Source organism: Arvicola amphibius, chromosome 2 (genome assembly GCF_903992535.2).
Source record: "Arvicola amphibius chromosome 2, mArvAmp1.2, whole genome shotgun sequence".
Taxonomy (NCBI): domain Eukaryota; kingdom Metazoa; phylum Chordata; class Mammalia; order Rodentia; family Cricetidae; genus Arvicola; species Arvicola amphibius.
Window position 1 is genome coordinate 20,636,388 of NC_052048.2, and position 16,114 is coordinate 20,652,501.

At 43.6% G+C, this 16,114-nt stretch overlaps 1 protein-coding gene across 1 annotated transcript in view; it reads right to left on the reverse strand.

Moving 5' to 3' along the window:
* The window catches only part of LOC119807107 (killer cell lectin-like receptor subfamily B member 1A), a 30,923-nt gene extending 21,610 nt beyond the window's left edge, over positions 1 to 9,313 (reverse strand). Inside the window, exon 1 of the mRNA XM_042054511.1 lies at positions 9,172 to 9,313. Coding sequence (XP_041910445.1) covers positions 9,172 to 9,313 — 142 coding nt within the window. The remainder of the gene's footprint in view (positions 1 to 9,171) is intronic.
* Between the last annotated feature and the right edge of the window lie 6,801 nt (positions 9,314 to 16,114).

Consider the following 16,114-nt stretch of genomic DNA (forward strand, 5'->3'; position numbering starts at 1 on the left):
TCAGTGTTTAAGGGAAGAGCATCCCATTTAAGATAGTCACAGATATTCGAGGCCATAGAATTACTACTTGCCCAAGTTCCTGCTCTTACCCAGCGACCAGAATGGCTGATAACAGCATACCCCAGAACTGATCATTTAGAGGCCTGGGTCTCCTCTTTGTTTCTACGACTTACCTAGGCCATAGAAACTGCAGCATCTGGTGAGTGTGCTAACATCTGGTGAGTGCAGCATCAGTTCAGGAGCCATTAACTTCTCCCTGACTGTTTACGTAGGTTGCCTGGTTACCTGGTATTCTCTATGGATGCTAGGAGAAAAGTGGTGTGCTGATTTAAACAGTCCATGCCCTGTTCATAATTTTACTGAAAATAAACCTTTTTAGCTCTTTCTAACCACCTAAAAATGTAGCATAGTGCACTAACCTTCCCATCTAGAATTCCCTGATGATTTAATTCCTTTCTTAACTAACTTTCTCCATTAAGGAGGTCACCAGATGTGCACTAGCCACTACCACCTTTGAGCTGACAGTCACAGATGTGTGTGTGTGTGTGTGTGTGTGTGTGTGTGTGTGTAAATTCTTATCTGATTTTATTGGGGCAAAAGTAATTCCAGCCCTGGGACATGCTAGGGTTAGGGAATTGCTGGCTATAAGGGTATATATGGCTGGGAATATTTGTTACAAAAAGAAGAAGAAGAAGAAGAAGAAGAAGAAGAAGAAGAAGAAGAAGAAGAAGAAGAAGAAGAAGAAGAAGAAGAGATAAATCAATAAATACAGATAGACCAGAATGTCTTTTGAGTAGACTTCTTAACCCTCAGATTCTAACCCCCAGGCTTTAGCCTCCTTAGCTTATAGTGGTGTCTTTAATTGAACCATGAAAGGGGTTTCTTAAAAGCTGGACTCTTAGGGACCCTGTTAATGGACTGGGTGTGGCCTGGACTTGGCCATCTGCTATGGAGGGCAACTGGACACCTGGATGGCATCCTATTAATGGCTTAGACTTTTCTTTGACAATTGGGGTGGCCCATGCCCTACCACATATATGTCCAAATATACAAGGAGATTTCATGACTGATTCAACAGTTTTTAAGAATTTAATGACCAAATAAAAACGGGGGAGGAACTTCAATGGGCACTATAGCAAAAAAAAAAAAAAGGAGACGGGGTGGCCAGAAGGTGTTTTAAAGAGAGAATACTGAACACACAATCATGAAGTTAATGTGAATCTAAGAAGATGGCGTGCCGCCTCACTCCTCCCCACCTTCCAGCTCCTACAGTCAGTCTTCCAACCCTATTCCACAGGATTCTCTTGGCATTGGAAGCCAAGAGATGCCTTATTGACATAGATGTCTTGTTTGAGGTTGAGGGCTCAACACTTACTTATACTCAGTACTTTGACCATCCAAGGTTGCTCTGCCTCACCAAGTCCTGTGCTGCCTCTCGGGCCTGCCCAAAGGCCTCTCTTGAGTGACTTTTTTTTTTTTTTTTTTTGCCTACACTAAGCTGTTTAGGCTGAGCTGATAACACTATGGAGGCATCAGCAGGGACAGCACAGAGCAGGGGCAACAGCACAGACCACAGAATGGCAGAGACAGAATGGCAGAGGCAGGGAAGCTGAGGGTAGCAGGCCGTGCTGTGAGCGCAGCAAGTCAGCTGCTGTTTGCCAGCAGATGTAGCTGATCAGTTTTCTAGCAGCCAGGGCAGGAGGGGGAAAGGGAGGAGGAGAAAGAGGATGAAGCAGGCAGAGGCTGAGGCTGAATAAGGCCACGAGGCTGTAAGAAACAAGTGAAGAGCAGCAGCAGGTCCTTGTTGCGGGAAGATTCCCAGAAAGCTAGAAGTCTTCACAAACAAGGGTCTTAGATCTGGGGCTGAGAGCTGGGACACAGGCTTCTGCTAAGTGCTAAGGGTCCAGAGTCCTGGGGACTGAACCCTTAAGGGCTGAGGTCATGATCATTGAGGACTATACAAGGACCGGACACTTGAGGGCGCCAGTTGCTGCTAATTCCCAGACAGCTGCTGAGGCTCACTTCCGCAATCTGAGGACAGCAGTGAAGCAAGGCAGCCAGCAACAGAAATGCAAGCATTTCTTGTCTACCCAGGTGGAGGGAAGGAACCCTCAGCCATTTCCACACACACCGTGTAATTACAAGAATGACTTGCTGGAGATTTTACATAGACACCTCTCTGACATTCCTTTACCACAAATAGCACCAGAATCAAGGGGAAACAAATATGAAAGCTGAAGGAAAATTCATTTCAGAATAAATATTTTAGGATAAATATCATAAATATATAGCAACCTGATCATAGTAGGTTAAGTTGTGGACAAATTTGACTTTGATAAAAGAGTTTCTGCAATAGACTAAATTAAGAGAATGAACATAAAAAACAGGGAGTAAATGAGGCCGGGCAGCAGTTAGCAGAGACATAGAATACAATGGGAACTAAAGGGGACGCAATGTTGATAATAGGATATAGCCACCTGTCAGCCAGGTTAACGCCATAAGAAGGTAATTGTTAAATAACTAGGGATCTGGAGAACAGACAGCACAAAAGTTGAACATTCATACCAAAAATATTCTGAGCAGTCAAGGAAGAAACACATCCCAATGAAATGCCCTTTTTCCTATATAAACAGAGGTAACTCTCAGAGGTAATGGGTGATAGGAGGTTTCAGAAGTTATTTGCATTTGCCATTCCTGTGAATTCATCATAAATATTCAGTGATAAGTAGCATATATTTGTTTATGTCATTTTTTTATCTTGTGGTATTTCCATAACCAAAGAGCCCTAGTCATCCGTTTAAGACTTCCCACACTTCAGGTAAATCGCCTGACTTTTACTCTATTCCTAACAACAAAACCATCCATCTACACAACATCACGTGATTAGCCTTTCCCCAGGCCTTCTTTTCTAATTCTGGCAATCCAGCTTATACGTATACAATTGTCATACATGATGTGTAGTCCAACCCTTCAGTTTTCCCATGGAACCCTCCCAACAAAGAGATGTGGCCTGCAGCTCAAGAAGATTGTAGTAGACTCTTGACTGAATGGTTGAACTGGAGTGACTACCTAATAGATGGGCCATATTGTTGCTAAAAGGGGAATTGGGAGAAGAGTGGCTTCCCAGGGCTGTCCCCATTTTATCCTCCACCTACAATTTTTGTTTTTGATAACAGAATTACAGAGCCATCTGTTACAGAAATAAACAATATCGATATCACAGAACTCCAGGCAGAAGCTAATAGGCTTGTTAGGGCACAGATGGTTGCTGTGTCTACTGAGCAGAATTATAAAAGCCTGCTTCTCAGAGGCCACGATCCATAGCCAACCACTGGGCCAAGCTCTGGGAGCCCAGGTCGAAGGACAGGTGTTTGGTTGGAAGTGTTTATCCACCAGCCCGTGGCACTCCTATACCCAAAGAGTCTGAAGTGTTTGGGTTAAAGCTTCATCTCAGCCCCTGGCCTCCACATATTCAAAAAAGTCTGGAATGTTTTAGGTGGAAAGTTCCATCCCAAGCCCTCTCCTTTGGGAGTTGCCTCAGTCCAGACTCCACCTCTGAGAAAGCCGGCCAAATGGTGGCCCCTCCCCAGAGTTGCTCAAGACCACAGTCATAGGGTATTAAACTGCCCCCCAGATGTGGTTTCCCCATCTTCCTTCCCCAGCCACCCAGGAGCATTAGTATCCATTAAAACCTGGGCTTTTTAAAAAAAATTCAGTTTGATTTGGTCTGATTCAGATTATTGCATTGGCAGAGAGGATTATCGGTCCACAAACAACTTTTCAAGAGGGAGGAGGGATTATATGAGCAAGGGAGAGAGGATCAAGATCATGACAGGGAAACCCACAGAGACAGTTGACCCAAGCTCATGGGGTTCATGGCCTCTGGACTGACAGCTGTGGAGTCTGCACGGGAACTAGGCCTTCTGTATGTGGGGTGACAGTTGTATGGCTTAGTCTGTTTGTGGGACCCCTAGTAGTGGGACCAGGATCTATCCCTGGTGCATGAGCTGGCTTTTTGGAGCCCATTTCCTACTGGGTGGGGGATGCCTTGCTCACCCTTGATGCAGGGTGGGGGGAGTGGCTTGATTCTGACTCAACTTGATTTTGCCAGGCACATGGGAGGCCTTACCCTTTCTGAGGAGTAAATGGGGGTAGGGGGAGGTGCAAGGAGGAGGAGAGGAAGGAGGAACTGTGGTTGGTATGTAAAATAAATTTTAAAAAACCTGCTTCTTTGAAGACCTTTGTGGTTGTTATTTCCTGTGCACAAAGACAACTGGCCTGCTTTTGTTTGCAGTGGAAATCCTGAACCTTGAATATCAAAGGCTTTTACCCAATGTTCCATTTCATCATGACTTTGAAAGTTTCTGTGTAGTGGTTTCATTTATTACAGGACAAGTCAGAAAGAGCACTTGCTGTTTAGAAGACTTTGCACTTAAAATCTGATGCTAATCAGCGGTTTCACTGGCACTGGCGAAGTCACGATCTCTATTTGTCCTGTGGGTAATCAATAACCATCTGTTCAGCTATAATACGGCAGTCATATATATAGAGAATATCACTGACAGATAGAGCTGGCTCAGAGGGGTGACTCCACTTGCAGCTGTACCTAATGACCTGAGTTTGATCACGAAAACCCACAGGGTAGAAGGAGAGAACCAAACTCATGAGTTAGCACTTCATAGTAGTGCATACCCACATACAAACATAATAAATAATTTTCAGAGTGTTAACAATGTAAAGAGTTATTTGTAGATAAATGCTACCACTGGACTGGTTTAAATATACTAGGGTATGTTATTAACTGTGTCCCCTCCTATTTGTATGTTGGGGTTCTAATCCTTGATGCCTCAGAATGGGATGGGTATTGGAGACAGGGGTCTTGGTTCACTATTAAGATGAAGCTTTTAAGTTATACCCTAATCTACTATGACTGATGACAAAAAGATTAGGGTATAATGATACAAGGGAGGGGGAACCTAGAGAGACAAGAGTGCTTTGAAGTCATGAGGAGGCCTCAGATGAAATCAACTTTGAGAGCACTCTGGTTGTAGACTTCGGCTTCCAGAACTTTGAGACTATAATTCCTTTGTGTTTAAGCTGCCCAGACAGTGGTACTCTTTATGCAAATCCTAGACAATCCAATATGGGGAAGTAGTTCACATCTGTTCCTCAGTGCAAATGAAAGCATAGTACACACACCGCAAATGTGTCACAGTTCACTTCTGTATATACCCATGTCATCATGGACAGGAGTGGACGAGGCTGTAGAGAAAATGTTTTCAGCCTGACGTCATTGAGTATGATGTGAGTCAATGGCTTTTAGATGTAAACATGTTTAAGAACACTGATTTTTTGTGTGTGGTGCAAGCATGACAACACATGAGTGCCTTAGAGTGTTTGTGGAGGTCAGAGCACAGAGAAGCTGTGGAAGCCATCCCTCACCATCATGTGGGTCCTGACGGTTGGACTCAGACATCATTCATTGTGCTTGGTGGTAGGAGCCTCTCCCCCAAAGAGCCATCCTCCCAGTCTGGGAACTGATTTCAGGATGGACTTCTTGATAAACTACTTGATACACATCTCAGGATGAAGAGATGGTATAATCTTGTCAAAGCAGCTTCTACATTCACAGAGATGATCATATGTCTTTTGTCTTCCTGTCCGGTTCTTATTTATATTGCTAGATAGTTTTGTTCATTCATCATTTCTCTATCTTCCATTAGTGCTTTCTCTGTTGTTCTGTCAGCTGACTGAGCATGTTTAGTACATTTTTTTAAAAGTATTGTCAAGCGGCTCACACATCTGTGACACTTTAGTCTGTGGAGCATCACTTTTCTTCATTTGATGGGCCATCTTTCCCTGTTTCTTCATTTGATGGGGCCATCTTTCCTGTTTCCTCATTTAGTGTGTGGAATATTTTCTGCTTTGTTTTTTGCTTGGTTTGGTTTTCTAAGGCAATGTCTGTCTACATAAACCCTGGCTGCTCTGGATCTTGCTATGCAGATCAGAACGTCCTCAAACTAACAGAGTTCTGCCTGCCTCTGCCTCTGCCTCTGCCTCTGAATTTGCCCATTCTGTCCTGGGATTAAAGGCATGCACCAACTATGCCAGTTCTCACTGTGGCTTCAGCATTTGAAAACCAAGTCATCTCTTTTAGGTTTATAAAAGCTCTCCACCCAAGGGAACTCCAAAGTCCAGTTTGAATTAATGGCACTCCTCAAATCTTTTCCTCATCTCTTGCTCCCCCTAGAATCTGCCTGGGAACTGCACTTGGAACATGTTCTGTGAGCTCCAAAACTGTAATTTAGCAGGGGAAAGTCACTAATCCCTTTGTCCCTCTTCCCATTGTGGCCATGTTGAAGAAACCTACCATTCTGATCCCCCATGCACTATTAATTTGGCTATTTAAATTGGTTTCAAGGGTGGGTGGCTGAATCTGGCTTCTTGGGCTACATACTTAAAACTAAAGTTCTTTAGCAAAATCGGCAACGCTCCTTCCCATCAACAATCCAAGTAACGGACAGAACCACCCCTGGACACATCCCAGACGAGCCAGAAACACTCCGTGTGTGCTGTTTGATTTCACTGAGAGGAAGGAATCCCTGTATGGGGGTCTTTCCTCCTAGATTCTCTGGAGAATGGGGCCTAGGAGAATTGCACCAATCTTCTCTTTTGTATTTCTAGGTCTGGGTTGACTAACTTAGAACAATTTTTTTCTAGCTCCATCCATTTGCCTGCAAACTTCATGATGTCAATTTTTTTTATAACGCTAAATAATAACTACATTGTGTTAAATAGACCTCATTTTTCTTTATCTTCTTTATCTTCAGTTGAGAGAGATCTAGGTCATTTCCCATTTCTGTCTATTATGAATAACAGCTACTATGAACAAAGTGAGCCCTTATGTGGTCCTTGTGGTAGGATTGGAGGCACCTTTTGAGGATTACCCAAGGATGATATAGCTGGGTCTTGAAGTAGATTAATTTCCATTTGCTAAAGAACTGGCATATTGATTTCCAATAGTGACTGCATGCGTTTGCACTGCCACCCGCAATGGAGGCATGGACCCCTTGCTTCATATCCTCCCCAGCATTCACTGTCATTTGTGTGATTGATCTTAGCCATTCTGACAGGTATAAGATGCAATTGCTAGAGATGCGGAACATTTCTTTACATGTTTTTCAAATATTCGAGATTCCTCTAACAAGAATTCTCTGTTTAGATCTGTACCACCCACCCTTTTGGGCGGGGTGGGGGGGGTTGGTTTTGTAAGACAGGGTTTGTGTAGCTGAGGGCTGTCTTGAACTTGCTCTGTAGACCAGGTTGGCTTCAACTCACAGAGATTTGCCGGCTTCTGCCTCACAAGGACTGGGATTAAAGACATGCACCATGAACATCTGGCAGGGTACCCCATTTTTAATTAGAGTGTTTGGTTTGTTGATATCTAGTTTTTTTAGTTCTTTGTATATTTTTGATTAGCCTTCAATTGAAAGTAGAATTGTTGAAAATCTTTTCCCATGCCAGAGTCTACTGTTTTGTCCTATTACAGAAACTTTTCAGTTTCCAATTAATAAATGAGGTCTCATTTATTAATTATTGATCTTATTGCCTAAGCTATCAATGCTCTATTTAGATAATTGTCTTCTGTGCCAATGCATCCAGGGCTACTCCCTACTTTCCTTTCTGTCAGGTTCAGTGTATCTGGTTTTGTGTTGAGGTCTTTGATCTACTTGGACTTGAATTTTGTGCAAGGTGATAAATATGGATCTATATGCATTCTTCTACATGCAGACATCCAGTTAGACCAGCATCATTTGTTTTGAAGATGCTTTCTTTTTTCCATTATGTATTTCTGGCTTCTTTGTCTAAAATCAGGTGTCCATATGAACCCTTTTCCTCCTAACTGATATTGCCTCATCCAGCTATAGGATCTGTGCCTAGCCTTATTGCATCTTGTTAGGTTGATAACAATGGGGGGAAGTCTGCTCTTTTCTGAAGGGAAAACAGAGGAGCAGTGATCTAGGGAAGAGAAGAGGAGGGACCTGTGAAGAGTAGAGGGAAGGGAGGCTGTAGTCAGGATGTGTTCCTTGAGAAAAGATAAAGAAAAGAAAAAATAAGATTAAATTATAATATAATAAAACTATGTACATACATGTGTGAAATTATATGTGTGTGTGTTATGCCCAAATCTGAGAAGTCCCCCCAAAACCAACAAGGATACTGAGTCCTGTATGTAAAAGCAAAGAGCATTTATTTTATGCAAGTTTTGCAAACTCAATCTCTCCAGCACTGTCAAACATAATGGAATAAACAGAGAGCCCCCAGCTCAGTTAGAATTGGGTTTTTATAGTAGTACAGGTAGGGGTGAGGGGTTTCCTGAGGTTCAGGACCCCTGATTGGCTGACATTTGTCTACGGTGTTCTAGTGAGTGTGTGATGGCAGATGATTCTATCTACAGGTTGGAATGTTAGGCATTTCCTTTGGATGATGTGTTCTTGGTGGTGCTTGGGTAATCTCAGTTTGTGGTCTTTCCTGCAATCAGGTATTGCTTCAGGGTAAACTACTGAGACTCAGGCCTCTATAAATTTATTGATGGCTGAGTCCTACTCTGGCAGTGATAATGGTTGGAAGTTAAGAACTTCCTTTGTGTGATCTGTTTATATTTAGCTTATCATGGCTGACTCCTACATATGTATGTATTAGAAATGTTCATGAAGACCTAGCAAGTCAGATATTTTTACAATTTAGGAGACTGGCTGACTTTAATTACAACATAAATCTAAGTACCTATTTTTATGAAAAAGCTAGTAGGCATTGTTATTCTTTTGGCCCTTTAAGGGGCAAGTCACACCCACTCCCAGTGACCCCCGACCTCTTGCCGCCATCTTGAATCTCTCTTTCCTGTCTTTTCTTGGTGTGTGCACATGTCTCTCTGTCTCTCTGTCCCTTTCTCTCTCTCTCCTTTCTCCTCCTCCTCCTTCTTCCTTCTCTCTCTCCTCTCTCTCTTCTCTCTCTCTCTCTCTCTCTCTCTCTCTCTCTTTCTCTCCATCTAAGTAATAACTGTCCCCCTTCTATGTCTGCCTACTGTGTCTATGTGCCTTTTACCCACTGCATGTCTAACCCCTCCCACTTGGATGGCTCTCTCAAACCCGCTGTCCTTTCACCACTCGCCACATGGAGGGATAGCCACCACTCGTGACCCGCCTGGGGACCTTGGGTGACCATGCTCGGGACCTGCTGGGCTCCCACTGCTCTGTGAGCTCGCCACCTGCTCACATGGCCCCCGGGGATCTTGCAGTGACCCCACATTCATCTCTGCCTTGGGACTGGCTGCTCCCAGGAGTCCGCTGCCTGCCTAACAGCTGCCACCTGGGACCTATAACATTTTTTAAGAAACATCAGGCATCATGAAAGAATGGTGGATAATTTGAAAGTGATTTTGTACATTCCATAAAATAGCTTGTCCGGAGCATCTGGATTTTGCAGGAAAAAAATAAAATATGTTTTAAATATTTGCTTTGTTTGTAGAAACAAACAAATGGAGCTCAGAAAATCATCTGTGAAAGCAGAAAAAATTTCAAGAAAATATCTTTAAACTCTCGTGAGAGATCTATGGCAGTTCATTGTCCAAATTCCTAAAAAGATTACTCCACTAACAGAAATATTTTCAGAGGTTCTCTGAGTTGCAATGCTGCTTTCTATTTCAGTAGCCTCTTGATTTCCAAAACAGATTCAGACCTATTTGGCATTTTCTTTACAGGAAAGGATAAACAAAATTTAAAAGTATTAGAAGAGAAGAAAGAAAAAGAAAATGGTCTGGCATCTTGGTTTTTCAGTTAGTCTTCACACAAGGTGTAAGATATTTACACTGCTGGCCCTTGAGGAACAGGTTGGTGAGCCATTTTAATCGATGTTTTGCCATGTTCTTCTGTGTTTTCTAGCTTGAACATGCTGTGAATCACAACCATTATACAGTAAAAGTACAGCTCACAGATCACTAGACAAACCCACAAGTGTACAACTTATGGGGAAACCCAGTTTTGCAAAGCTTCCGAACACCTGTCTTTTGGATAGCACTGTCAGTTCTGTAGAAATCTTGTGAAGGCTATGACTCCCATTCCATAACAGCATTCATCCCAAAATATGCCAGCAGCATATAAAACATTCTTTAAACCTGACTTTCCTGTGCTGGCAACTGTAAACCTCCCACACCATGGGGCCCTAGTGTGAAAGCACTCACCTCAGCCAACCTTTATTCTCAGTCAAATCTACATAAAGCTAGACCGTCACAATTATCCTTATTGACAGGACTTATTGACAAGAAAGGAGCTCTGAGCAGGAAGCACTGAGAAGAGAGACTGTACGTCTGCTCTCACCAATAAACAGGTCTTGGTGGCCCCCGAATCTCTAACAGCAGCTCAGGAGACTATAACTACTGGCCTTTCCTCCACCCTAACAAGCTATAATATTCTGGGGCCTAGATTCATAACCCACACAGGGGAAGAGCTCGACCCCACATAACTGGAGAGGGGGGTTTTAAAGGAAGAATCTGAATCTGGGTTTTAAAGCCCAGTAATCTGAAAGGGGTAGGGGGTGTCCACAGAAGTTCCGAAAAGTACCAGTAATGATCACAAGGTGGGCAACTCCCTGTTTCCTCAAGATTATAGTCAAGATTACAATCTAACTTATCTTCAGCTAGTTCCTGAAACTGAACCGCTAATCTGGATTTCTGATTCATCTCTCCCTGCTTAGATGTTTGGCTCTATCTTTCCTGCTAGGGGGTCTGGATTTATCCAGGTCTTTCAGGAACATCACAGTCATGTCATAAAACACCTACCTTGTTAGTCTTTGGTTCATCCTGTTAGCCCTAAGAAATGCGATGTGGTTATTGTGTGGTTATTGTTATGGTTTTTTATCCCTGGGTCCTTTTAAGAGGCAAGCCACGCCCACTCCCGGTGACCCTCTGACCTCTCGTAGCCATCTTGGATCTCTCTCTGTCCTGTTCCCTCCTGGCACAAAACGCGGGCACTGTTCTCCCCTGCTTCTCCACTTCTCTCTGTCTCTCCTCCTTTCTCTTCTCCTTCTTTCCCTACTCTCTCTCTCCTTTCTCTCTCCTCTAAGTTAATAAATGTCCATTTCTATGCCTGCCAACTGTGTCCATTTGCCTTGTGCCGGCCGCCTGTTCACCCTTTTCACACCCGCCCCGCCATCTTGGGTGGCTCTCCTGACCCTCCGCGAGCTGTCTCTGCCGGCTCACCCGCTCAGCGAGCAGCCCGCCCCGCTGGGGACCTGGCGCCGCGCTGGGGACCCACCGGGCTCCCACATGCTCTGTGAGCTCACTTGCCTGCTCCCACGGCCCCCGGGATCTGGCCGGGAGCCCAAAGTCATCTCTGCCTTGGGACTGGGCTGCTCCCAAGTCCACTGCCTGCCTACAGCTGCTGCTGGGACTCACCAGCATTTTTAAAAAAAACATTTTAGTTATATGAACTGGAAATCTCATGGAATGAAAAGAAGAGTGAGGAGGCATCAAGAGGGAACATCGAAAGGGAAACATCAATAGCAATTAGAGAGCATAGAAAGAATAGATGGGACTTATGTGAGCTAATTTATATTTTGCTTACCCTCAGACCTTCTTAGTCAGGTTTCGGCCTGCTATAGCCATCCTTCTGAATCCTCTGAATCCTGAGAGGGTTAGTGGGGTTTAACTTCAGCATAAACCACGATATGAGGTGAATGGTTTCCTCTCATAATGACCACTTTCTGTTTCATATTTTCACCTTGTTCCAAAAAATTATTATTTTATTACTCTTGTTTTCAATGCCTCACTTCATTCAAGGGTAATGTATTTATATTAGTTTTTGTTCCATTTTCTACATGTCCAAAATCCCATTATTAGCTTGAGTTAAATATCAAAACAGCTTTTAGTAAAAACTTGTCTTATTCTGGGTGGTTTGTGGCACGGCCTTTAATCCAAGCATTTAGGATTGCGATTGAATGAGCAGAGGAACACCAAGCCCCTCTGAAGGGTTGACAGCCGGGGGCAGACTGAGGGGCCCACTGATAGTGATACTGGGATATGTCTCCACATGCATATACCAGCTTGCACTGGATCCTATTCTCTTGGATGTAAACGCTTGGCTCAACCTAGATGTATAGGGAGGGGACCTTGGTTGCAAATGAAAGTAATAAAAGGCGAGACATATAGATAAATTATCAGGAGAATTCCCAGTGAGTAACTGAAAAATTTGCCCAACTTTTATTCTTCCTTACTGCCTTAAAAATACCCTAATCCCAAAAGGTAGGAGGTACGAATAAAAGGACTGTATTAAAACATGATACAAGGAAATGAACGTAACCAATTGAAGGTTCTGGTTGGGGGCTACATTTCAAGGTTAAGCCATTCTATTACCTAGAACAAAACAAGTCACGTTTATACCCTAGACCAAAATATTCTGTATTCAAACCAATCTCTGGGTGGAATCCTAAGTTATCTTTATAAAGGGAACTGGAACTTAGTTGGGGTCCTTAGACTCTTGTTTGAAGTAGGTAACAATCTACTTCTCTATTTCCTGGAGCTCAAGGTCCTGCCTATCAGCCACACTGTTGACAATAACCTTGAGAGGAGCAGAACTCTCTGACCAAGTCAGCTAGGGTGGGACTGTGAGGTAGAAGCCCATAACCTTGAAGGGAACTAGAGCCAAGTTCCACTCTCTGACCTTTGGTCAACATGGAAAACAGGCTCACAGTTTCAGGCCTCCACAGGTTTTATTTCTACATGTACAATGATGATTATAAGGATTTTTGCTGTGTAAAGATTATGCAGGGTATTTAATGATGTTCCAGATACTGCAATCAGGCAAAATGAATCGCAGTTAGCTGCGTACTGCATGCTGCCCACAGACGCATGGAGCTCTTCTCACTTCTGGTCACTTCACACTTTTGCCAGTAACAGCTAAAGAAAACATCTCACCTCAGATCTGTTGTTTTTCACAGGGTCACTGGGGATCCTGGTAGCCACAGGCAGCTTCAGAACTTAGTTAAACCTCACTGTCCACAAAGCATAATTTGAATCTTCTGCTAAGAGCATCAGATTTCTACTTATTGATCTAATGCATCCCCCCATTGTTATTGGTTTCCAGGTTACTAGGTGGTGATAAACAAGTAAATAGTAGCAATGCTTATTCACACATTCCCCACCTAAAATGCCCTGTGTCTCTGCAAGGGACCAGCATCACTCATGAGCAATCATATGGGTCCTCTATGTACTAAGGCCTGAGGGCCTTATAGATGCTGAAATTTTTATGCACTGACAGCTGAGAATATTTTTACAATTCTTGATATTCGATTGTAAAAAATAATGGCTCAAGATGGAAAAAACTCTGGAAATCCTTCCGTAATGGCTAAAATCTTCAGTTTTAGGCAAAGCATAGAGGGCAAGGAACATAGTTTCAGTGATAGAGTGCTTGCCTCAAATTCATGAGGTCATAAATTCAATTCTCAACACTACAAAAAAAAAAAAAAGATGAGCATGAGGCAGAAGCTGTGCCTGGCATTGGGTGAGATTATTGTCATCAAACAGTGACAGCTGAGGAGGATTCATAGGATCTTAAATGTGCTGTGAGACCCTCACAAGGCTACCCCTCACTTTGCAATCATCAGTGTTCTTGGGGGAATGAGTGTTGAGCCCATACAATGTGTGCACCTCCTGTCTCCTGAACTCACAGTCAGCACGACTGCTGCCTGTCTCATATTGTGAGGCCTTGGGTCATCCATACTGATCACAGAAAGTGACTTCAGGAAATCTTTGCTTTTCTATGACAATGTCTGACCTCGGCATGTGCAGTACCCACTCTATAGGCTCTAGGCCTGGAAATCCTTGGAGGAGTCAGCACGTCCCACGAACCCGTGTCCTCCACTCTCTGTAGCTCTGACAGACGAAGTCCTTCCACTGGTGAATGAGTCCGCATCCGTCCTCATGGACCTTCAGGACAGGGCTGAGCAGTACTGCGGCTGCCCCTCCTCACTGCTCTTCCTGTTGTGTCAGTCACGCGTGTTTCCCACAGTCTTGTCCTCATTTCTGTGTCTCACAGCTTCCTTCACAGCATGGACGCTTCCAGAGGATTCTTGAGCTTCCAATTCATGTCAACTCTAACTGTAATGGTTTAAATAAAAATCCTGCAGGTCCTGAGTGGCGCAGTGGGCAGCGGGCCATGAGACCATACCATAGGTTTCCTGAGTGGTGGCGGGCAGCAGCCAGCAGGTCCTGAAACCACATTGGGCCTCGAAGGCATCCAGGTCCCAGGCAAGAAGCCCGTGGCAGGGTGAGAGACCTAGACAGATAGGCACACCGTGCAGTGTGAAGCAGGATATTTATTTAGTGGGTTATAGAAGGGAAGGGGAGAAGGGGATATAGGCACAGAGAGAGCAGGGGAGAGGGGGGAAGCCACAGCAGCAGCTACCTCTTCGGGGGAGAGAGGAAAGTAAAAGACTCTGACTGCAGGCAGGAAGGAAGATCTGCCTGCTTCAGCAGTAGATGGTTGGAGGGAGTGGGCAGGGCTTATCTCTTAAAGGGACACGCATTCCATTACATTCCCATTTCTTTTTAATAATAAAAAGGTGGGAGGTTAGGCACAACAAGTTAAAGGAAATTGGGACAGCAGAATCTCAAGACTGCTTCCTGCTTATTTGTGGGTGTCATTTTGAGGGGGGACCTGAAAAGGCTGGGTGCTGGCCACATCCTGGCAGAGCTGGTCTCTTTGCTCCTGTCCGGTGTTTGTGGTATGGAAAAATCTAGTGTCTCTTACACCTGTTTAAGGTATTGGCAGAACAGAAGACAAAGTTAAGTTTAGGGAAAAAAAAATTAGGGCCATGGGAATTGAGAGAGGTGTATCTGACCTGTTTAAGGTGGATCCTTCTATTTGGCTCCCTGGAACTCACAAGTATTCTTGGGTTTGTGAAAACATAAGTTTTAGACATACACATTATATAAACAGTAGCATATTTATGTCAGAATGACTCTTACAGATGTTTTTTGCACAATGTATGTCTTTTTAAGACTATGGAAAGCAGCATGAGAGAGAATTTTGATAACTTGTATTTGTCCTCACACCTTTATAACTTGCAAGGTATACACCTTAATAAACTTGTATTTGTGTTTTACTGAAATTTGTTTGGTGAGGTTGTCCTTTTAAACTGACAAAACCTCTACAGCTGTCAGACTACATCAAAAATCCTTGAGAGCCAGGCGGTGGTGGGCGCACGCCTTTAATTCCCAGCACTCGGGAGGCAGGAGGGCAGGCGGATCTCTGTGAGTTCGAGGCCAGCCTGGTCTAACAGAGCTAGTTCCAGGACAGGCTCCAAAGCCTTAGAGAAACCCTGTCCTCGAAAAAACCAAAAAAAAAAAAAAAAAATCCTTGAGAATGATAAAATTTACTTGAGAAGTTATTGATTAAAAATGACAGAGAACTTACTTGGTTGGCACCTAGAGTTACTCCTCGGGGTCCTCCATGGTCACTGAAGGTGATATTGATTTTGCTGTTTAGTGCAGGGCCTGCCAGTCTCCAAACGATCCTGTGAGCTAAGAAATCTATAGGAAACAAGCCTTCCTTGACCTGAGCAGCTAGGCTGTTGATTCCAGTGATTCTGTCCACATCTGGAGATCTTTAGTTTAGATGAAAGGCAGTTTTTCCCAGTGGTCAACACTTGGCAGTTGAAACAAGTGTAGATGGACATTGTTTTGTGCCCATTTGCCCTTCTGTCCTTCTTTGGAGAAAATAGAGTGCTGCTGCTAGGAGCCAGCCTGTCTCTTTTGGGTATTAAAAGTCTTTTAATAATTAAATATTTAAATGCCATATTTCCCAGATCTCTGCACAGTTCAGGGCTGTTTACTAGGTGTAACTGCAGTATAGAATCTGTCTGGAGAGCTGGGTCTAAGATTGACTGTATTGGCTCTCAACAGGTAAAGGAGGGTTACATTAGATATAAAGTATTTTTGCAAGAGACTTAAAAGTACATACCAGCTTAAAACATGAGATTTATTGGTTTGTAGTCTGAAATGACATACAATGAACAAAACAATTTCAACATTAACAGTAAACATAGGTGCATTTAAGTT